The following is a 23,982-nucleotide window of genomic DNA, read 5'->3' as shown; positions in this document are numbered from 1 at the left end:
TGCACCCAAACACACACTCAGTGTCACACACACACACACACACACTTCCCCACATCCATCTTCAGCCCTCTTAAGGGAGGCTTTGAAAGACTCTGGCAGGCAGAAGCACTTGTATATATGAGGTCTCAATAAGCCCAAAGTCCATCAGAGCAGAGCACAAAGAAAAATGACACGATCGCTCCTGCTCGGACCGCAGGAAGGATTTGTTTAGCGACTGAGGAATAAGATTAAAACAATAAGATATGATGACCTTAAACGGACGCGGAAATGAATTTTGCACCACCGACATGTAAAAGCAAATAACCGAAAGGTAACAGGAAGGAAAAACTGTATCTTTTGAAGGTTTCGTTTTTCCTGATCCTGGAATCGGAGGTTATTTTCCTTCAGAAGCTTGTTTCTGTTTTCATATCAAATTATGCTCTGCTTATGGTAAATCACCTGACACCCACGACAAGAAATGGATGTCCCTGATGGAAAATAATGTCCCCAAAACACACAGCTTCATGAAATCAGGGTTAAGCATATAAACTGAGCTGTCTCCCATCGTAACGTTGTGATCTAAAAGTGCCTCCAAACTGATGAATAAGTATTTTAAGGAGCCAGAGAGCGCAAAAATGAAGGACAGGTTTATTATAATAGCAGTTTACGCCTGATTTTCTAAAGGAAAAACAGCATCCAACACACATAGCTATATAAAGTTTAAAAAACATTAAATGATCACATGTCAACTCAGCAGACATCGCCCAACCCTAACATACTATGCCTCTGTTTCGAGCCTGTGTTGTTTGTCAGAACATAAGTTAAAGATCCCTTTGCTTAGTTAAACATTTCTAAACTAACATCTAGTCCTTATACAAATCTATGAATATGCAAATATTTCAAAAGCTTCATTGCTGGACCCAACTTCACTAACAAGTCCATTCCTCGCTATAAGTTTCCACATCACACTTTTGGCTGGCAGACTATGACATAAAATCAAGCTTTTCTCAACTTCTAGTTGAGGACATAAGGGACGTACTTTATTTAGTAAAATGTCCTTCATTTACGATGATTCACTGGATGATTGTGAAAAACTTGAGTTGTGCCTCAGTAAGGGAAGCCTTTTTGTAGCAGATTTAATTTGCCGAGCTTCGGAGAAAGATTGAGCTGTAAAGTGATGAAATGAAATACGATGAAATGTTTGAACACTGCAACTGTACTGCTGGACTCCGGTAAACCCATGAGGGTCGGGCAGAAATCGAATCAATCAGATATACTGTCAAACTCTGCACCACATCATTCTGCACAGTCAAGTTCAAGCAAGTGAAGAAACAGTGAGCAAAACAGGTTTTTGAGAAGAGTGGGCTTTACATTCAGCTTAGGTGTGACTTGTTAGTGTGTAGGCCTTAGTGGCATCTAGGGATGAGCTTGTTGGGCGAAAATACTTGGTTTTACTTGAAAGTGTGTATATAGAGCCGGTGTTTGCTTTGGGCGTCATGGCGGTGCAACACTGCAGCCTGAACAGTGGAGGACCCACACCATCTGATATAAACAGCTCATTCTAAGGTAAAGAAAACAACAATAACTCTTATTATTAAGTGATTATACATTTATGAAAACATACTTATGTCCTTTCTCCCTTCAGCGTATACACTTGAAAACAGACTTCTAGAGTCAAACTTCACAGTTAAGCTCAAAAAAGCGAAGAAGCAACAAGCGAAACACATTTCGGAGTGGAAAGTAACTTTAATCCAGCGAAGTTTTGACTTGGCGCCTTAAAAATAAGCAGGGCAGATGAGCCAAATGTAAGCTGGAGGACACGACTCAAAAGTATATATCTTCACACCAGGTTTGTCAAGATACCAGAATTTTAAACTCTGACACAGTACCAGAATAGAAGAACAACACTCTGTACCTTTTTTGATGCTACAAAAAGAAAAAGGTCACAGGCACTCAAAATAGGATCATTTTTTTTTTCTTTTTTAAACACAAAAAGTCACTGAACACTGTCTTGTTTTGCTGCGAGACAAATTTCAGCCAAGGAACCTGAACTGAGGTCTTAAACCAGAACTTAGATCCTTTCTTTGGTACTTCTGATACTAACAAAATGTTCGTACTGTATTGTTGTAAGCTTTGTGGTATAGAAAAAGTATCAATATTCTTGATAACCTTATTCCCCACTGAGTTACACTCTAAAGAAACTAAACGGAGCTAAATGATTCTTAGACAGGTTTGCGTAACTCACTGCCACAGAAAACCACGGACAGAACAACCTCTAGGAAGAGCGCGTGCAACTCCCAGAGAAAAGTTTGCACCCAACGTTCATGTCCGACATGTCCCCCCCCCCCCTTTGACAAGCCTCCCCCCCCTCCTTCTCCTTTCTGAGTCATATCTCAGACAAAACCATCATTCTTCTCCTGGCACCAGGAAGCTACTGTTGAACCAGGCTTAAGGGGAACAGCCTATTTGCATACATAAATGTGAAAATTTGCAAGAAGGCAGACAGAGAGGAAAAGAGCGAGAGAGGCCAGGTGAATAAGTCTTCTGTTGGCCGAGGAGCTGCAGCAGCGGTGGTGGAGGTGGAGGAGGGTGGAGGAGGGAGGGAGGGGAAGGTGTTTTGCATATTAAGGTTTTTTTTGCTGGGCAGGTGTCTGAGAGATACAGGAGCTGATTAGAGTTTAGCACAAGGAAAATTTGCCCAGCCATGCAAATTCTAACCCCCCTGACAAACCAACCGCCTTGGTGAGCACGAAGACTCTGCGTGTAAGTGTTTGTGAGTGTGTGTGTGTGTGTGTGTGTGTGTGTGTGTGTGTGGGTGTTATTTGTGTGTATGACAGTGTGTGTGTTTGCAAGTGCGGGTGCGTGGGTTTTGTGTGTTTTCCTTTTTTTGATGTTTGTGTGGGACTGGTGTGTTTGTGTGTATTATGCATGTGCACAGACACATTTGTTATGTTTTTCCGTCTTATATGTGCGTGTGCGTGCGAGTGTGTGTGTGTGTGTGTGTGAGTCATAGAGGTAACATGGAGATGGAAATGTACTGGATGTGTATCAGGATGCCCCCAAGGCCCTTTTCTGTGGATCTCTCCCCTTTCTCCTCCACCTCCTCCTCCTCCACCACCTCCTCCTCCACCTCCTCCTCTTCCTCCCCTACCTGCCTGCACCACCACTTGAAACAGGAGCCTACGCAGATTCAGCAAGCGCACACACGCACACACACACACACACACACACACACACACACAGTTTTCCCTTTGCCAGATTCTGCATCATCAAAGTTCCATCCACCTTGGTGGCGTCTTTGGAATGAATATGTCCTCTGTTTCAGTGATCACACACACACATATAGACGCACACACACACACGTCTGTGGCCTTTCTTGTTTGATGCTAATCTGCTCTGTCACTGTGCTGGCCTAATACGCTCCCCATCTCCCTCCCAGCTCCTCTTTTGTCGCGATTGTTTCCCCTTTTCCTTTCATATCCCTCCTCCCTTGCTCCCTCTCTTCCTTCTGTTGCCTCTCTCCTTTCATTCTTTCATCCTCCTCTTTTGCATGTCTTCCGTTATATCCCACCCCCCCACCACCACCACCGCTCCTCCCTTTCGTCCTCTCCGTCGCTTTTTCCCCCCATTAGGAAGTTTTAATGGCATAATTGTCACATTCCTTCTGGCACAATGAACACCAGCGGTAATTAAAGAGCTTGCCGTTAATTACCTAGACCCCGGCTCTACTTTCCTCTCTCTTCTCAGCCCCCCTCCTGATCCCCTCTCTTCTTCTCTTTCTTCTTCCGCTTCTCATTCGCTCCGTCCATCGCCATCAAAGTCTTCCGAAAAACACACACACACACACACACACACACACACCCTGGCCTCCCAAAGCCTTGACTTTGAGCGAGTTGCGCTTTCATGTGAGGGCTCAAGTGAAAATTTCTCGCTTAGTGTCCTTTTCTTTTTTACTCCGCCGCCCTGCTCTGTCTGTCTTTGAACCGCCAATGACAACACACACATCATCTTTCATAAGACGGGAATGTGTGTGACCTGGTAATGGGTTAGAGACAGCGAGAGAGAGGTGGGGTCTGATAAAGAGGCAGTTTTATGATGGCTCTGGGAAACTCTCAGATTTCCATAAGACAGACTAGGCCAAGTTTCCTCTGTCAGTGACCACTCCTCCCACAGAGGACACACACACACACACACACACACACACACACCTCGGCATTTAAAAGAGGAAGTCCCTATGATCTCTATGTGAGAGGGAGGGACCTGCAAACGCGGTGAGAAGCCTTCGCCCGCACACACACACACACACACATGTGGGTATCGTGTGTCCTCCCTTATCAGCTGCTCTTTCTCCTATTAGAAAGACGTCTCACTCCTTTTGTCCCTCTTCCTCTTTTGTCTGTCCATCCGTCTGTCATCCTTCTATTTGAATTGATAACGCCCTTCCACACACAGACACACACACACTTATTCACTGTCTTATGACCTAGAGTGTCTCCATTTTTAGGGACAATCCCCATTTTGGGGGGCCTGTCCCCAGCTGGAGCTGTCCCCTGAAATATCCCCATTTTTAACTGCATGTTAAAAACAGACCACGAAGTGAAATCAAATTTTCCGCAGCAGGAAAGTCTCAGCAGCAGCGCATACTGGTTGATGTCTCAATTGTGCTCGTTTTGGCCGACACGCATCTCCTTTTCTTCTTCATCTACTCACTACTTGCTCGCAATGCTCGAAATTAAGGCTGTCTTGTTGTCCCAGGGACAAAAAAATGTAGAACCTGGGACACAAGGAAAACACATAATTTTAATTGTTAGTAAAAGATGCCATGGTCTGGAAATTTTCCCACTGGTTAAAAACTTGACAACACCGGTCTTACGGACTACACCGGACAAGAAAAGATAGTAACACTTCAATTTTCAGGCTGCCTAATTTCATGGTAAACAGGTGGTAATTACCAATGAACATATTTAAAATTTCTTATTAATTACCCCAAAACTTCATGGTTAAGTATGTGATAATTAGCCAGTACCATTCTCATTTAGTAGGTGGTAATTACCATTTCACACATTTGAACTTTCTTTGAAACTACCTGCAACTTTTTATCGGCAAGTAATTTGGGGGCAATGAAAATGGTACTTGTGAATTAGCACATACATATACAAAAGTTTAAAAAGTTGGTTAATTTCTAGTTTCAAGTTGCAGGTCAATCAAACGTCCCCCTGACTGCAACAACTGGTGCGGATGTCCACAGATGATGGTTGTAATGTTGTCAAGATTGCGTCCACATTACCCCAAGTTTTGACACGTTAACAGCGACTAACGCCTTCACAGTAATGTCCTGAACAACAGAATACTCTCTTTCATGTCTGCCCACATCTCACAACTGTTAGATGATGCTGGGAATCTGTATAAATACCCTTCCGGTGGATTTCAGTCTATGCAAACATATCCAGATGTCAATAAGCAACCTGTGTGATTAGCATATAGCATACCACAGTGAAGTTAGTGTTGAGTTGTACATTTAACTCCAGCGGCTGTTAAATATTCAACCTTAAACTAAATTCACCGTGGTCTAGAGCGTTATGTTTTAAATCTCATTTCTGCTACTCTGTGATGCAACTCTGCTGCTGCATGCAGAAGTCTCTTTAATTACAACTGTAGCATCCATCATCCGACTAAACACTGATAACACGCTTTGACAGCAGGGGCATTTTACACGCAATATAATTGCTGTAAGTCCAAAACCATAACTCCTCTTCCTCTTCTTCTACTGTTAACTACTTGCTCGCACTAGTTTTAGAGAAAACTGCTGTGGAAAACTTGTCCAGAATCTAGCAAGTGAATCCACTACATCACCACAAATGTCTTTAAAGCCAGGCAGAGTGGAAGTGAGGAGGAAGGCCTGACAGGAAGGAGAGTGGAGGAGATAGAGGAGAAAAGGTACATGTATGATAACAAAGCCTGCCACTTTATTATTCCAAACAGTGTTTTTGAGATAAAATACAAAAATGGGGAAAGCAATGGGAATCTGTTGACCAAAGTATTATGTCTAATAGTCAGTCCCTCCAGGATTTCAATGACTTCTTTTTGTGATTGTTGCAGCCTAAAATGCCTGGAGCTTTCTAAGAAAATTAGATACTTTAGGTTTTAGGGAGCAAGTAAAAATTGCAAAAAAGAAAAAAAAAAAAGTGGCAGTTTTATTTGTACAACTCATTAAAAATCAAATGCAACTTCTTCCAGTGAAATAAAACTGCACTCTGTTCTGAGTCAAAGTAACCTTACCAAAAAGCCTCAGGATTACAAAAATTCTAACAAAATATGCTTCATTTGTAAATGAAGAAGTGCTCCTGGGGGGCATTCCACAAAGAAGCTAAATCTTTTTGTTCCTCAAACTCAGCTAAAACGGCAAGAACAAAATTATTAAATACAAAAGTGCACAGAGCATTCATGAACGTCAATGACCATGACAAGCCTTGTAATTTTTCAGTGCTCTGAACAAAATACAAGAAATAAAAATTCAAAAAAGTAAATAATAAAACATTGAGTCAGTTCAGTGAGACGGACGCGTATGACGTTTGGGGACTGCTATGACTGGTGGGGCTCACAGGAAGCTGCTATGATTGGTCAGATTTTGCAGAAAGATTGCAAGGATGTGCAGAATTCAAGGGGACTAGTTGAATTTGCGTTAATTGTTGCTATGGTAACGTCTCACCTTGTTGGAGGGACTGAATAGTGCATTATTTATCATAAAAGTTTACTACAGTACAACAGTTACCAGTCGAAATATGTGAAACCGGAGTTGCCCCATTTATTTAAATTTCATAGATAATAACACGGGATATTTTAATGATATATTGACCACTGAACTGGAAATGTTGCTAGTTTTCATTTCAGTAATCTAGTCACTTTATTACGACCAAAACATGGTTGAAAGTTTGACTTTTTTGCTCCCAAACTCCCCAGCTTTTTCCTCCCGCTGTCTCTCCGTCTCCCTCCTTCCCGCTCTCTCTCTCTCTCTCGGTGTCTCTCCAACTCTCCATCCATTAACCAGAGCCACAGAGAGCCGAGAGCAGATGCTGTCTGTCCAACCGCCGTGCCCCATAGCATTGTGTGCTTCACCTCTCCTTCCCCCCTCACTCCCTCGTTCCTCCTCTTCACGTCCCTCTCGGGGCTCCATTTGTTCTCCACCCAGAGAGGCTAATGTCTGTTTTCTCCTCCTCCTCCTTCTGCTTTTTCCCCTCCCTGTCTTCCACTCCTTCACTCCCGTTCTTTTTTTGGGGTTTCTCACCACGTAGAGGGCATGGTGGGTGTTTGCATACGGGGCGTGTGTCTTTGACCGGGGTTCGACCTCAGGGAATTTGAGGTGAAAAGGTCACGGCCGTTGCACTGGATGCACAGGCAAAGACACAGAGACGCGCAACTAGAAACATACTCAAGTAAACACTCACTTGCACACAGGTGTGGTGCTCTGAGTAAAAGGCTCTAGGGTTCTCTTTGAAGAGCGACTGAAGACAAAAGGAGGTAGAAGGTAGAGAAGAGAGATGAAAGGAGCTGGCGGTATAGATTTAGGTTCAGAGCTGCCAAAAATACAACCGATACAATTTGCCAGTGGGTTCATGTCAACTAGTCATACACACACCTCCTCTAACCCGCCGCCTTCTCCCCCTCATATCTATTGTCATTCTCCTAATCTCTATTGTTTACGTTGAGAAAAGGTTGATGTGCGCCAAACTTCACTACATGTGCATTTATCATCATACAGCAATAAATAATGAGTACTTGCGTGTGTGCGTTTGCACCTGCTTTTGCCTACCAGCTTCTGTTTTCTACAGAGATGGTACAATTAAAGCGGTAATGATGACCCGAGGAGAGGAGCCGTCTTATGTCGCACGCTCGTATTTATCATCCGCAGCGTGAACTGAATCACAGATGTGACAGATGATCATAGATACGGAGTGAGACGTAGGGTTCAGCGACGGATTCGGATTCTCATTCAACCGTCCGTCATTACTCTACAGGAGCCATGAGACTGTGAGCTTTTTTTTTGCAGAAACTTGGACAGATAGTTTCAATTTTGTTTACTCAAGTGTAGGGATCTCCATCTCTAGGGGCGGTTTCACGCCTAAAGGTACGGTTCCTCATTTGAAACAATGCGAGGATGATAACAATCTTTTTCCAGCTGGTCCAGGCTGCATTCACAAAGGCAAAACTCAACCGGTCCAGAAATTGTAAGTCATTGTAAGTCATGCTGTGGAAAGTTTGATTGTTGGTCACACAGACAACAAACGGCCCAGTTTCTACCTGAATATCGTACATCATGGAGCACCGTCAGGTTCATGTTGGTGTTGATCTGGAGCGAATATCAGCAAACTTTAGAGGATGGTGCATATGAACGTCAACTAAGACAGCAGGTATTAATAATTTAATGATGCAGGCATTTCTGCATGACTAGACTAGACATGACTAGTTCACCAGTCACCAAACCAGGAAGAGAACATTTTTTAATCAATGAAATGACACATATGCTTCTATGATTGGTTTAAATATGTTATAAACCCTGCAGGAGTTCACTTGACAGCGGTCCGACACCCCTCCCTTCAAGGCAGACCAGACTGTGGTTGTTTGGTCCACACCAAGGGGGTAAACGCTCCAGGGTTTTTGTTCCACTGGGCTAACCGGGCGGCTTCCCCAAAACAATACAAATTAATGTCCTTCCATTTGTGGTGCTCACTGCATTACAAAATTAAGCAGCAACATGTCTGTCCAGAAACAGTGTCCCGTCATAATCTACAGATCAGTGTCAGTTTTCATCGACAATACTTTCTACCATGCATGCTAGCATGTCACTGCATAAACTCGAAGAGCAGGATAAAGAAAAGAGTTATGGAAAGAAGAGAAGGAGAAAAGGAGGAGAGGACGTGAGTAAGGAGGGCAACAAAATGTGAGAGAAAACAGGAGGAGAGAAAAAATGTTGGAAAAGGAAAAGGTGCAGAGGGAGAGAGGACAAGAGGACAAGGCCTGGCAGTAACCTGGAGCACTTTTGGAGAAAATATAAAAGTTATTTTAAGTGGTCGGTGCATCTCTGCTTTTTGGTTGGTCTCTGTGGCAAACATATCTATTGAAGGTCTTTAAAAAAAAAAAAAAGTATTCTAACAAATCAGAAATTATTTGACATTACGGCTGTGATGTGAGCATCATTTACAACTTGTCTTGGCTTTTTAGTTCTCGTAGTGAGAAGAGTTTAGGGGAAGAAAAGAATAGAGAGCAGGATCATCTGCTTCTCAGTGAATAGCCGGGGGCTATTGAGGGCCCCCGTTTGACGTAGCCTGACAGGTCTTTTCTTCACCGCATGGTGTGTGTGTGTGTGGTGTGTGCGCTCATATGTGTGCGTGTGTATGTGAGAATAAGCCACTTTATTCTGCGCACTGATTAAATGACCAGAGCTGTGTGTAGAGCCTGGGGCACCAGGGGTGGCAAGGAATCACTTAAACATAAAGAACTACATGATCCCCTCTCTCCTTTTCTCACCTGCTCACACACACACACACAAACATATCCTCTCACTGCGCTCATCCAACACTTGACTCTCTCTCCTCCCTGCTTTTCCACCAGTACTCCCCCTCCTCCTCTCCTTCCTCCTCCTCCTCCTCCTCCTCCTCCCTTCTTCTCCCCTCTCCTCCCTCCTTCTGTCCCTGGTCACCTTGTGAGGGGCAGCCTGCTCTGTGGCACAGCTGCTGATTATGTCATTATTTCTGGACCATTTTGGTCTCCCTTCGTGTGTGTGTGTGTGTGTGTGTGTGTGTGTGCGTGCGTGCAAGAGACTAATGAAGCGTGGCAAAGGGACTCATGCCAAAATGACCAGGGCGTGCATCAGAGCTGCAGATGTGTCAAAGCAACCCCCCCTTCACATACACACACACACACTTCTCATTTCCCCTGCTGATGCCAAACTCTCCCTCCTTCAATCCAATCTGCAGTTTATTATTTTTCTTTCTTCTCCTGCCATCTTGTTCTCACTTGCCCTTCCTTCCTCTCTCCTTCTATCTATCCATCCATCCATCCATCTTCCATTATCCTCCCTCCTTCCTTCGCTGCTGCAGCTCCTTGCTCTCCATCCTTTATTGTTTGCCCGCCCACCCACACCCTCCTTCCTCCCTACCCCTTCTATTCTTCCTCTCCCTCCCTCCCTCTGTTCTCCTCCTCTCCAGATGTCCCGTTCCTATCTTCCAGACTCCCTTGCTCCTTTCTTTCCCTTCTGCCTCCTGCTCTCTGAGCTGGGTTGACTTCCTGACCTCCAGAGGCCCTGTTACAGCGCTCCGTGACCCCCCCCCCACCCTTCATTTAGATCGTTTTCTCTCACCCATGTGTGCGCCATACAAGCTCAGACGATGAATTTTTAAGTCTCTAAACGAGGGCTTGAACTGTGATTTCTGGCTTCCCCCTGCTGTTTGCAATTCTTCTGAGTACAGATTATTTTTCTCTCTGTTGTCCGGGTCTGTTGTTTGGCTTGATTGAGCTAGCACCAACACAACCCCCAATGTTTATGAAGAGAGGGGATGGCAAGAGGGGAGGAAAGACATGTCAAAGAGGCCCTGATATGATATGAATTCTCAGCTTGTGTGTGCGAGTGTGGCTGTGCATTACTCATGTTGTACAGACATAAATCTGTTTACAGGCTCACATTGTGGGGACTCGCTTATGGGGATGCAAGTCCCCACACTGTGAGTGTGTAAGTCTCCAGGAAATTAATGTAAATCAGTGTATTCAATTTTAGGGTTAAGACTTGGGTTAGCTTTAGGGTAAGGGTCAGGTTTAGGTTAAAGCAAGGGTCTGGGTTGGGATTAGGGTTAAGAGTAAGCTTCCAGAAAATTAATGTAAGAAAATGTAATGCCCTCTGAAGTGATGGAAACGTGACTTGTGTGTGTGTGTGTGTGTGTGTGTGTGTTTGGGGGGTGGTTGAGGCGAGTAAAGGTGAATGGAGGGAGGAGCAAGGAAGACGGGATAGGAGAGCGACTTCATCAGCGTCTTTGACCCTGTCCTGTCCTTGACTCCCTGGCAGAGGTGCACCTTGAGAAGAGCCCATGTGACGCTAGCGCTTGTGCTCACATACGTACACAGACCAGACAGCAAGACACACACACACACACACACACGTACATGTATACACAACAGCCCCTCAAGGCTCCATGTTCTCAAGGCTATCAGTGGAGTGAGGGTGGTTGGTGTTTGCTCAGCTTTGAGGCCTGTTTCCCGTCCCAGTAGTTCTGTTTTTAAGCATGGAGAAAAACGCACACTTCAGAGATGAGACATTTGAGAGGAATTCAGGAAAAGATTGAGAAAATTAAAGGAGAAATTTGTACTATATTTACTGTAATAAATCATAAAACAACAATGATATGTCATCAGAGATTAAGGAGACATGCTAAATTGAACTGACACAACGCTACAGCTGCAGTGTCCTTTGAAATTTCTGTTCCGGCCTGTAACTTGTGTGTTATTGTTTGGCCATTTCACATCAACTGGAGCTCAAATAATGCCGCATGTTTGCCAAATGAGCAAGTGTCTGGTTATGATTCATAAGAAATCATGAATAATCTTTTAGAAGGAGTGGACGTGTGTAACGGTTAACTTGGGCAATTACTTAATGAAGCCTGGCAGGCAGTGAAGTTCAAGAGTGTGCGTTTTCAAAGCAGTGGGCTTTTGTTTTCAGGACAACGGGCTAAACATTACATTGACGCCAATTGACAGTTTAAAAACAGCTGATGATTTTACAGTGTATGACTGATTGTCACTTATGTTTATATTACAATACTGCAATTTGCAATCTGCTCCTGCAGTGTTCCTGCAGCCTGCCTGAGCGTCCTCGAGTCTGAGGAGGAGGAGCTGGGGAACACAACTCATTTAAACCATTAACTGTATATTAAAAAGGATTTCAACTTATTTAAAATACCATCCATGGCTCCAACTTGCTATTTGGGCTGCAGTACTCATTTTTAGCCATGCAATTGTTATATATTGCTCATTTAAGAGCTTAGGAAGGAAATGATCAAGCGAAGGATCCACTGTCCATTCTTTTCCTCGCTAGTTGGTCGGACTCTTCAGCCATGGCACAGTCTTATCAGCGGGAGAGGGGGCTGGGGACAAGCACAGCGAGGGGTAGGAAGAAAGGGGAAATGGGTTGTGTTTGCCTAAAGTGACAGTGTGGGCCAAGGGCTTATCAAGGCCTTTGTAGATTATTGATCAGAGCAGATACGTGAGGCACAGGGGCCTGTGTGTGTGTGTGTGTGTGTGTGTGTGTGTGTGTGTGTGTGTGTGTGTTTGAGGTTCAGGAAGCTCTGGCTTGACTCACAGAAATGTCACAGGCCTTCTCAACTTCAGTTTCAACTCTTGTTTTTAAACGTATGTCTCGCTGTCAGCAGAAGTGAGAATATTCTTAAAGGGACAGTTCACCCCAAAATCAAAAATGCGTATTTTTCCTCTTGCCTGTAGTGCTGTTTGTCCATCTAGATAGTTCTGGTGTGAGTTGCAGTGTTTTGGATATACCTGCTTTTTCTTGAATGTAATGGAACTAGATGGCACTTAGGCTTTGGCGCTCAAAGAGCCAAAAATATACTTAACAGCAGTGTTTCTTTCCAGAAATCATGATCCCATTACTCACGATAATCCACAGACCTTGGTGTGCGCAGTTTCATGTAGGAACTATTTTCTTTCTCCCAAACTACACCCATCAACTGTATCACTGTGCAGAAAGAAAGTGTATTTACTAATTTTAGCCAAAGAGGATGCCATTAAGGTTTACATCTCATGCACAGACACATGCATACATGCTTCCTTCTAGGCTTGGGCAATATTTTAAAATTTTCCAACCGGCCACCATCCTTCTGCACTGTGACACGGTTTGCGAATGGTAGAGAGAAAATAGTTCCTACATGAACCTCCCAACAAACAAGGTCTGTGGATTATCTTGAGTAGCTGGTTCATGATTTCTAGAAAGAGACACTGCTGTTGAGTTTTTCCAAATGAATTTTTTTTGCACTTTGAGCACCACAAGCCAAGAGTCATCGAGCTCCATTATATTCAAGAAAAAGCAAACATCTCTAAGGCCTTTTCTATCTCAAAAACTCAGCAACTCACACCAAAACAATCTCAATGGATAAATAACACTACAGGTCCCTGTCAATAGTATTTAAAAAAAAAAAAATCTTTAAATTCCGTATCTCACACACACACAAACAAATGCAATGACCAAAAAGCATGGGAAGTGTCGGTATTCCCAGGCTGAGCTGGGGTTAGGAATTAACCTGGCTGGCAGCGGGGGCTTCTGTTGTGTCCCTGCATTTCATCCTTCAAGGCTACAGCTTCGCTAGCACACACACTCACTTACACACACGGCCTTATCTTCCAGGGTCTCGTCTTGTTTGGCCAACGCTGTGCAAATAGAAGGTGCAATACATCTCCTGACAGTTCCCAAAAGCAAGGGGGAGAAACACGCTGGCCAAACAAACAGCCAACCCTGAGTCACCGAGAGAGAGGAGATTTCTCAGGCTTTACCCAAACACATGCAAAGACACACACGCACACACAAACGCAGCGTGTGTAACAGTAGCCTTTATTCGAGGGCTCGGGCCCCTGGCTACCTTTTTAAACGTTTGTCTAAGCAGTCTTAAGACAGGGGCCACTGCTGGAGTGAATAGCTCCCAGCAAGCCGTCCACAGGCTCCTATTGTCCTCCGTCATATTTTATTATCTCATCAAAAAGCAGGAAATCCGATTCCCTCTCTCTGAAAAAGAGCTTATCCTTCTGTCTCAAAGCAACCTGTCACGAGAGAGGGAGATGGAGAGAGGTGGAGAGAATGGGGGAGAAGGGGGGAGTCAGTGAATGAGAGTGATTAACTGCCTCATCGCTGCCTCTTGCCGGAGAAGTCCCTCGCTCTTTTTCTGTCTTTCTTTCTCCCTCTTTCTTTCATCTTTCGTCTTTGGCATTTACCCAACACGCAGCACAATGCAAAGGTTAGGGAAACGTGTGCTTTTTCTCCTTTTGCTGATTCTTTTCTCTCCTTTTTTTCCCCCTCTGTCTTCCTCCTTTCATATTGTGTTACACAGGGGTAGAGCAACAGTAATATCCCTTTTCATGAAAGCTTTTGTTTTTTTGGACACACTTCCATCCTCCCTCTCTTCCTCACACCTTCACTCAGAACAAAACCCTTTATTTTTCAGAAGGGTATACAATTTTGTCAGCAGAAAGTTTGTGTGCCGTGACGTATTGTCCCAGAAAAACTTTCGCTTAACAATATTGTTGTTAAGATCATTTTCACTGCAAGTACATAGAGCAGTAAAATTTTAATTCTCAAAAATATTCAAACGTTGCAGCCAGCTAGAAACAGAAAATACAGCAAAGCATTTCTCAGCATAGGTTTTTTGTTGTAGTCTTGTAATGCATTGGTTTTCAAAGTGGGGTCTGGGGACCAACAGGGGTCCTTCTACATGGGAAGAAATAGGGTTGGCTGTTGTAATTAATAGTGATCATCAGTTGATTACTGACTATGAAGACTTTATCTTAAATTTTTTAAAAAATTAGAGGAGTCAAGGAAAACCCTGCTGCTTATTCTGGAAACGTGTTGGATAAAATGTTTGTGACATTCTTGTAAACAAACGCATGTTTACAGGCAGTTTCGTATGATAGATGGACATGACCTTGTTAATTTTTGCTGACCTTGATAAATCATAAAAAAAGTAATTATGGTGACAGGTCTAAACCCCAGTCCTCTTTCATTCAGATTCATACACACTTACTTTGACAAGATGTTCATTACTCTGATGTTCACATGACCAAGCAAACAGTGTTTCCTGTGCTACTACACTGAGACCCTCTGGCAAATCTCTATGTCATGACTGCAAAGGTGTCTAGCAAAAATAAACACAAATGCAGATTAAAGTGAATCCCTATTTAATACACGAGCAAGCCATTTCCCCCGTCCCTTCCTTCCCAGACTCAAGGAAGCTCAGGCAGGCTGCAGGAACACTGCAGGCGAGCGCAACAATGTAATTGTAACAAGTGACAAAGAGTCCAACACTGTAAGTTGATCAGCTGTTTATAACTGTCAGCTGTCTATCAATGTAAAGTTAAGCCTGTTATCCTGAAAACAAAAGCTCTTAAAAATACACACTCTGGTGCCGGAGTTCACTGCCTGCCAGACTCCATTCACAAATTGCTCAATTCAACCGTGATAAACATCTAAACCTTCTAAAAGATTATTAATAATTTCTTACAACTCATAAACAGACACTTTCTGCAGACACATAAACATTCGGCATCAGTTTGAACCCTAAATAACATGAAGCAGGCAAATAATAACAGTTTTTCCAAAAGTTTCTCCAGGTGAGAAAAACGCAAGTGTAGTGCGGACCTAAATCCAAAGAGAAAAAGGTGCACTTTCAAATTTAGCTGGCGTACGTGTGGTTCACTCTCAGTCACCTTGTTTGCCTTTTCCAGGCGTCATTCCACCCTCACACAACCCTCCATCTACCGCTGCCTCCCTCCCTCTCTCCTCCCCTCTTTGTACATCTGTCCTTTAATTTTGGGCTCTGCTGAGAAGTTGTTAAAAAGCCCTATGAAATATGTATGAAGGATTGTGAGCCACGCGATTGGCCCCATTTACCGGACAGCCGAGCGAATGAACGGCCACACTGGATAATCCCCCACAATGCCTCTGGAACAAAGGCCCAACAGCTGACCCTAGAGAGAGAGATGAAGAGGGGGGAGTGAGTGAGTGGGACAAGGGAGGGGTTGCAAACAGTTAAGGCTCACTGCTGGTCAGGAGGCAGCTCGCTCACACGTAGTCGCGAAACAAAGGCTTGTGGGACAGGAATAACTCCCTCTGTTCTGTCTCTCCTTAGACTCTTCTCGGCCCCTCCTTCTCTTGCCATCCCCCCCCCTCCCGTTCTCACTCTCTCGCGCTCGCTCAGTCAAGAGGATCTGAAATACCAATACCCTTTTCTCCTTGACATTGCTTTCTCCTTGCAGTCAGCGTTTTGCTGTCCTTTTATAGTCAAAACGTCAGGAGAAATTCCATGCAGGAATATTCTTAGTAATGCGGCACTCCCTGCGTCTAACGGCGAGGGCGCCGCGCTGCACCGGCCCGTTAGCGGCGAGGTCTTTTGGGAAAAGGGTGCGCATGCCCACAACGCATAGAGACGGAGAGCTGCCCTCGCAGCGGGGTCATTGTGCCAGTATTTCAGAGACGACAGCGGTCCAAACAATGAATTATATCCACCTCTTCTATCGCACCAGAGGGGAATTCAATATTTGGGGAATTGGGTTAGCTTGTGTGTTTTCTCTCTCTGCCAAACACACACACACGCGCACAGACATATACACACACCGCACAAGCTCCTTATTCACGACTCACCTTTTCACTCGAGCAGTGGACAGAGATATGCACACACACCAGACACACGGGCATCTTAGCCTCCATTCATCACCCCGAGGGGGGCGGGTGGCTGTCCCATGTGTGTGCAAGTGTGTATATGTGAGTGTGTGTGTGTGTGTGTGTGTGTGTGTGTGTGTGTGTGTACATGTCCGTCTGTGTGTGTTCCAGTGGCCACTAACCTTGCTGTGTCCTGACACTCCTGATGAGTATCTGCAGGACACTGGAGGAGAGGAGCGGAGCGGAGTGCGCACTGTCAGGCATTTGGGCAAGCTGCTGTATATGTGTGTGTGTGTGTGACAGTGTGTGTGTTTGTGTGTGTGTGTGAGCATCAAGGGAGGCGGGCAGGGAGACAGTCAGCATTATCCAAGCAGGTGACCCCTGAAGGCTGCGTCGCCCTGGAGCTTTGAGTCGAGGAAAGAGACTCAGCCAAATACACCAGGGTAGCTAGTGTGTGTGTGCGTGTGTGTGTGTAGCGAGCATTATGTAGAGCTCTGTAACAGTACAGGATGTGTCATCTCCTTGGCACAAGGAGGTGTGTGCACTGGTGTGTGTGCTCACGCCTGCATCAGTGTGTGTGTGTGACAGAGTGTTGGCTTGGGGGAAGGTGTCACAGATCTTTGCCAGACTAATCATCTCCATGGTGTCGGTGAGCGCTGCTGTCAGGGACACTAAAGAGGCGGCGTGTCTCCCCGTTCCCAAAGCATTTAGTACTTCCTCTTTCGCCAGCACCTCTCCGCCGCTCTTCACTCAGCTCCGCTTTCTTGTTTGGTCACAGATTTACAGTGGGACTCATAAAGATGTCACGCTCACCGTGTTGCGGGGAGGGAAGTGGGAGGTGTGAGAAACCTGAGAATTCACAAGAAGTGACTTTTCTCAGGCTGACGCCTCAATTGGCTTTTAAGGAAGTAGATACTCAAGAGATCGGAGATTTATGGTTTTACATCCACTGTGAAAATATGAACATATCCTGCAAGGGTGGAGATGAGCATAGTGCAAGCAAACACTGCTGCAAAGTGACAGAGCTGTGAAGGGGAGGGAGTTCTTCTGAGGATACAGGTTTCCAGATGTAAGAGTCCAGTTCATTTTCTGCACAGACACTGTTAGGTGACTGGCAGCTGGAGCGCTTCAAAGGCTGCAATGGGAAATTCTCCTGGTTCATCAGTACAAAGGATGAGCAACTGCATTAGAAAATGCTATATTCTTTGATAAAACGGCAAACGCACAAACCTAGGTACATAAAAAAAGTATCAAGAGAAGTTAACTACGACCCCCAAGGAGCATTTCAGAAAGATCCGTTGCTGAGCTAAAAATGATGCTGTGTAAATTGGTAACAGAGAGTGGCAACAGAAACTATATAGAACCTATATAAATAAAACTTTTTGAGTCAATCAGATGATTTTGGCAACCACAACACACTGTTTTGCTCATTTGTGTGGCCACAAGGCCTTCTGGATTTGAAACAGCTCTGATTTGTTCCTCTTTTGTAAACTGCAGCTGAGGCTTGTGGGTATTGTAGTGTTTACAGTGAACACTTATTTTTTCCAGATACCGAAGCTAAAAAACAATCTAATGGTGGCCATAATATAAACCTGTAGTATCTTTAAGTTATCAATACCACCCCATTTACACCTGGAGTTATCCAGGTTGTCTGAATAAAGTAAGCCAGACGACCTCCAGATGTGGTCAGGCAGATCTGATCACATTCTCATCACAAAGGACTTACAGATTGCATTTACATGTTTTTCTTTATCTGGATCTATACAACCTATCCGGACACATCATTATTTTCATTATCGATCAATGTGCTGATGATTTTATTTTTAATTGCTCAATTAGTCGTTTAGTTGAAATGTTTAAAAAAGTGTGAAAATGTTTAAAATGTACATTGCACAATTTCCCAGAGTGCAAAGTGACATCTTCAGAGTGCTTCTGTTACCCAACCAACTGTCCAAAACTCAAACACTCTTTATTTGCTGTCATAACTGGCAGAGAAAAGCAGATAAGAAGCTGGAACCAGCAAACGTTTGATAGTTTTGCCTGAAAAAAAGACAACTGAAATGATTCAAAGACCATCTGAAGACCCCCAGAAATCATCTCATGACCCCCTTCTGGGTCTAGACCCACAGATTGAGAACCACTGGACTGATTGATTCATCAAGTAATCATTGCAGTTCCAATATAAACCTATAGTCTCTCAAGTTATCAATCAAATTCCTGTGTTTCTATGCTGTGATACATAAAGGAATTTTGTAATGGCAGTTTACAATAAAATACTTAAGGAACTATCAAAGTACCCATCATGTTTCTTCTTTTTCCTTTTTAGGAAAAAATTTAACAGGGAAAATTAATTATTAGAACCTTTTAAAGAAAAACAATCATGAGCGAAACTGAAGTTGAGAGACTCAGCAACAAGCAGGTGCATGATCAGGACTGCACGCTCAAAACTAATTCTGCAGTTGCAAAAAGTATCTATACTTTTCTGAAAACATGTTTGAAACAATATCATCTCTGTTGATTGTACATGCAGTACTACTGAAAGTACAGAAGCTATAAAAAAAAAAAAAAGTTGAAAATTCTGGTATCATGCCAACCTTAATGTGCTCTTTAAAATCAAACTGAACAGCGCTCAGAATTTGTTTTGCACTCACTCAAACATTTTGTCGTCAATTCACTTTCATAGAAAAATAACCATTTCCTCCCTTCTCGTTTCTGCAAAAGGTCCCCGATCGCTTCCTGGAGGTGGCCGAGATCACACTGAGGGAGTTCTTCAACGCCATCGTGGCCGGCAAAGACGTGGACCCGTCCTGGAAGAAGGCCATCTACAAGGTCATCTGCAAACTGGACAGCGAGGTCCCCGAGGTCTTCAAGTCCCCCAACTGTCTCCAAGAGCTTCTACATGAGTAAATCTCTCCTCCTCCTCCTCCTCCTCCTCCTCGCTCAACGCTTTGCGCTTTTTTTTTTATTTTCTCTGATTTCATAGAATTTCAAAATGATATTCTCTTTTTTTTTTCCCCTTTTTCCCCAACTTTACTTTTGATTTCCTGTTTTTTATTTTAAAATTTTTTTGAATGTATGAAAGTTATGAAGTAGCATTCCCGATCTGAAGCCTCTGTGGCAGTTCCTAAATGACCTAGCTATTGTGTTGTTGTTCTTATATGATAATTATCATGATGGTTATTATTATTTGTTTTGTTTTTCTATGATTCTGAACTGAAGAGACTCTAAATCTTACTGGGTGTTTTTTTTTTTTTTTTTTTTTTTTTTTTTTGACCGTGTGAACCCTCATCCGTTTTTCTGGCCTGTTTTATGATCAACACTAACTAAGTCCTCAGTGTGTGTGGAAGGAGTTCTCTCTGTTACACAACTAAGAACATAACCTGGGTTCCCTAAAGACTTTACTCGTGGCGCCCAGGGGTGTCCAAATGAACTGTCCCCGCCAAGTGGGTGCCCAGTAGACTGTGCTACTGAAGATCACACACACACACACACACACATGCACACAAAAACAAGGCCTAGTGAGGTTATTGACTGGACTAAGACTGGACTCGTGGTACTGGTCTGTACTAGTCTGTGGGACTTGGACTGGTTTCAAATAGCTACTGAGCTCTACCATGTTTTGAAGTGTGTTTTCCCTGCAAGTAGGGCATTGTGTTTATTGGCTGTACATTATTATTTTTTGATTATTATTATTATTATTGTTGTTGTTTATGATTATTATTATTTGTCACCACTGCTTGCTGAAGATTGGCACTTCGAGATTTGTTTGTCCCTTGATGCCATTGCAGAAAAAAAAATAAATTATTGCTATTAATATTATTCCACAAGAGTTTTAGATTCTGGAATATTTTACCTCCCCAGTTTCCATCCTTCTCCTTCCTTACTCTTGTTTCTGTTTGTCCATCTCCGAAGTGGACTTTGGTTTTGTTTTGTTTTATTTTTGGTGGTCAGGGTCTGGGGCAACTTGCCTGGAAAGTGTTTCTATTTGAGGTTTTAATAGAGGGCCATCAGAGCGGGCTTCTCTGTAGTGACTAGCCTGTCCTGCGCAGGACCAGTCAGGCAACAAATACTGGCAAAGGAGTCAGGCGACAACACATGAAGTAAACGGTGCAGAAGTATAGAAATATGCAGAAGAAGTGTGGCCTTTTTGGCACGTGACTTGCTGTTTTTTTAATCAGCTAAATTTCCGTAGCCACTCCAGCTTTGATAACTAAACTGCTCTTACTGAACGAGCCATTTGTTCAGCTATCAAATAAATCTTATTATCTGTCAGGATTGGTGAATACACACAATAATAACTGCATAGTTTTTTGTCTTTTTATAGCACTGTTCACTGAATAGCTCATGCGTGAGATGACCTGTTTATATGGCAGGCTTTTATTGTGATTAGCCTATATGAGGTGTAAATTACATTATGAAGTTATTTCAATAGCAGTTGATACTTGAATATATCAGAATACTGTGGCAATCTAAAGTACAGCGTCGCTGAAACAATAGATAATTGAATACATGCGAATAGAAGCATTACAGAGAGGAATTCAAGGAGGGCAAAGAGAGGGGTGAATATAAGCTGAAACTCGGGCGTTCATTAATTCTACTTCGAGTGGAACTTCCCCCACAAACAACACACGCACACACGGCTCCTTCCCTCCATGTTCACCTGCCTCTCAGTGATCTAGCTCGTCTCTCACGGCAACAATACGAGGTCAGAGGTGAGCTCTCACCCCGGGGGTAGATGGAGAAGCTCTCAGCACTACAAAGAGCGGGGACAAAGGCGCAGAGCGAGGAGCGACACGCACCTGAAACCCTCTACTCTGTCCCTCCGTCCCAAACCGGCAGCTTTTTAAGGCCCGGAGTGAGATCCTATCGGAGCCACTGTGCCCGTTTCGTTGAGCGCCATTCCTTTCACTTTCACCTGAGATTCTATTCCCAGATTTTCCACTTGAGTTTTACATGTGTGTCTAGTGTTTTATTAATTTTAGCCACCCTCTCAGGCTATAAAGGAGCAATATGTAACAACTGCGTGTCCAAAAATGACTATTTCAGTCCAAATAAAACCACAATAAAATTTTCTGCAATTGAAGAAACAATCCACTTTCAGAGCTTTGAGTCAATGTGAGATGATTTTGGAAACTATGACACAATGTTTTGTTTATATTTGCGACCACACAGTTCTGATTCATTCCTCTGACTGGCAATAGCAGCTGAGGCTTGTGGGTACTGTAGTGTTTAAGTGTATCCACTTTATCAAACTGAAAGGAAAACACTTTTTTTGTTGTTGTTTCCAGAAATTGAAGCTAAAAAAAGTTAGCTTAAAACTAGAGCTACCACTAACATTTATTTTCATTATTGATTAACCTGACATTTATTTTAAGGATTAATTGACTAGTTTGTTAAATCCCATTCCTTCCACTCTCACCTGAGATTCTAATCCCAGATTTTTTACACTTGAGTTGTACATCTAGTGTTTTATTAATTTTATGCTCCATCTCAAGAGCAATATGTAACAATTGTGCATCCAAAAATAAGCAGTGCAGTCCAAATAGCAAGTTGAAATCCTATTTAATGGACAGTCTGTGGTTGAAGTGAGTTGTTTCCCCCCGTCCCGCCCATCCACTGACTCGAGGAAGTTCAGGCAGGCTGCAGGAACACTGCAGGGCACAAGATGAGCACAACATTGTAATTTCTCAATAACAAGCAACTACAAGTCCTACACTGTAAGTTGTTGTGCAGCTGTTTATAACTGTCAGTTGTCAGTTAATGTAAAGTTAAGTCTGTTATCCTGAAAACAAAAGCCCACTGCTTTGAAAATACACCCTCTGGAGCTGGAGTTCACTGCCTGCCAGACTTTAACTGTTACATTTACTCCATCTACGAAAAGACTATTAATGATTTCTTATGACTCATAAACAGACATTTACTTATTTGCCAAACATTCAGCATTAATTTGAACTCTAATTAGTGCACATCAACACAAGTTATGGACCAGAATATAAATTTCAAAGGAGAGTACCATGGCTGTAGCGTTGTTGTCAGAGTAACAAGTATTTCAACTTGGCATGTGCCCTCATTATGATGTATTACAGTAAATAAATTACATATTTCTCCTTTAAGAATTATAAGAAGCAGTTAATATTAGCTGCCCTTTTGTTAAGGTAAGTTTGAAGCACCGAGAGGACTTGAATGCCTTCTAAGAGTGCGTGCGAGCTCGCTGTTGATCTCACCTTGGCGACATTGGCTTATAGTGTGTCTGTGTGTGTGTCACAAAAGATCAAAAGGGGCAGGTTGCTTAACCTGCTGACTTGTCTAAGCGAGACAAAGCGCCTGACAAAAGGAGGCAGAGAAAGACAGAGAGCTACTCCCTTCATTATGTCCCCCCCCCCCCCCCCCCTCCTCCTCCTCCTCCTCCTCCTCCTCCTCCTCCCTGGACAGTGTTCTTCTTAAGATCCGGCGCCCTGAGAGCGCGAGTCGGACATATTTCTCACTGAAGGATGGGCTAGGCCCTGCATGTCTCAGAGTCTCAAAGCACCAGCCAAGGGCTCTAAAGCGCCACAAACAAAGGAGAAAGGAAAGGACACTTTTATCTGATGCGCAGATTATTATCGCTCTCCACCCTCCCCCCCTCTTTCCTGCAACCCCGCCCTAAAGTTAAAGAGTTCCTGCGCCTAAAAAGATTAATTCAGGATAATGAAGACTTATGTGCAAAAAAAAAAAAGGATTAGCAAGACCTTAATACTGCGTTGAGAATATTTTTGTCAAGTTTTCCTTTTTAGGGGTCGTTTGATTTTAAGGATAACATTATTGAAATACATATATAGCCTTTTTTAAGAATTGTAAAAGATAAATCTATGGGAGAAAATATATACAGTAGTGGAAGTTCTTTGGAAGGCACTGTTAGAAATTGTTTCATAATAAAAGAAAGCTTGAGGGTATTTTTAGTGACGGCTTTGTTTAAAATCTGTATTCTGAATAAGTGAGTTGTTGGTAGATTAGGAGCAATAGTTGTAGGTTTTTTGCAGGTTTTGTGACCACTTTTTTCCTTTTGGTTTCTTTACCTTTTTTTGTATTGTGCTGAACGGCTGTCTTCTCGAGATCGGAAAAATAAACTTGGAATATGTTTTCAGAGTATGAAATATTGTTGTTGCTACTGTAAATACGGTCAGGATGAAACAAAGAATAGCTGTACAGTTTTTTCTATTATCACTCAGAGTGCTAGAGAGGGGTGGTTAAAAAAAGAAGGGTGGGGAAGAAGACAAAAAAAAAGAGGGATGACCCCGCCGCTCTCTCCAACTGGTAACCACTCTTCCAAAAGAAAAAAAAGAAGAAAAAAAACACAGAGGAGAGGTTTTGGTTGTTTTTTTTTTTTTTTTTCCCTGCCATGCCTTTAACGGGGGTCTGTTTCCCGTCGGCAGTGCCCTTGAAGTTGCACCAGCATCCGTTTCTTTAATTTTTGCTGACAGGACGATGCGTTAGGCTTAGCGGTCGGGTAATGATGATGTCACGGAGTGGCCCGTTGGCAGTCTCGTCCGAAAAAAAACAAAAAAAAAACAAGGGCAGACTCCCGCCGACGTAGCTCTAGA

General features: G+C 43.3%; 1 protein-coding gene across 1 annotated transcript in view; it reads left to right on the top strand.

Annotated features, from left to right (window-relative positions):
- LOC146314596 (prospero homeobox protein 1-like) overlaps positions 1-21,502 on the top strand; it is a 49,718-nt gene extending 28,216 nt beyond the window's left edge. The window contains exon 5 of the mRNA XM_084737170.1: positions 19,124-21,502. Within this exon, the coding sequence (XP_084593296.1) occupies positions 19,124-19,309 (186 nt within the window). The 3' untranslated portion in view covers positions 19,310-21,502. The remainder of the gene's footprint in view (positions 1-19,123) is intronic.
- The last annotated feature ends 2,480 nt before the right edge of the window (positions 21,503-23,982 follow it).

Source organism: Lutjanus erythropterus, chromosome 15 (assembly GCF_056507025.1).
Source record: "Lutjanus erythropterus isolate fLutEry1 chromosome 15, fLutEry1.hap2, whole genome shotgun sequence".
NCBI lineage: Eukaryota > Metazoa > Chordata > Actinopteri > Lutjaniformes > Lutjanidae > Lutjanus > Lutjanus erythropterus.
This window is presented reverse-complemented; position numbering and strand designations above follow the sequence as displayed.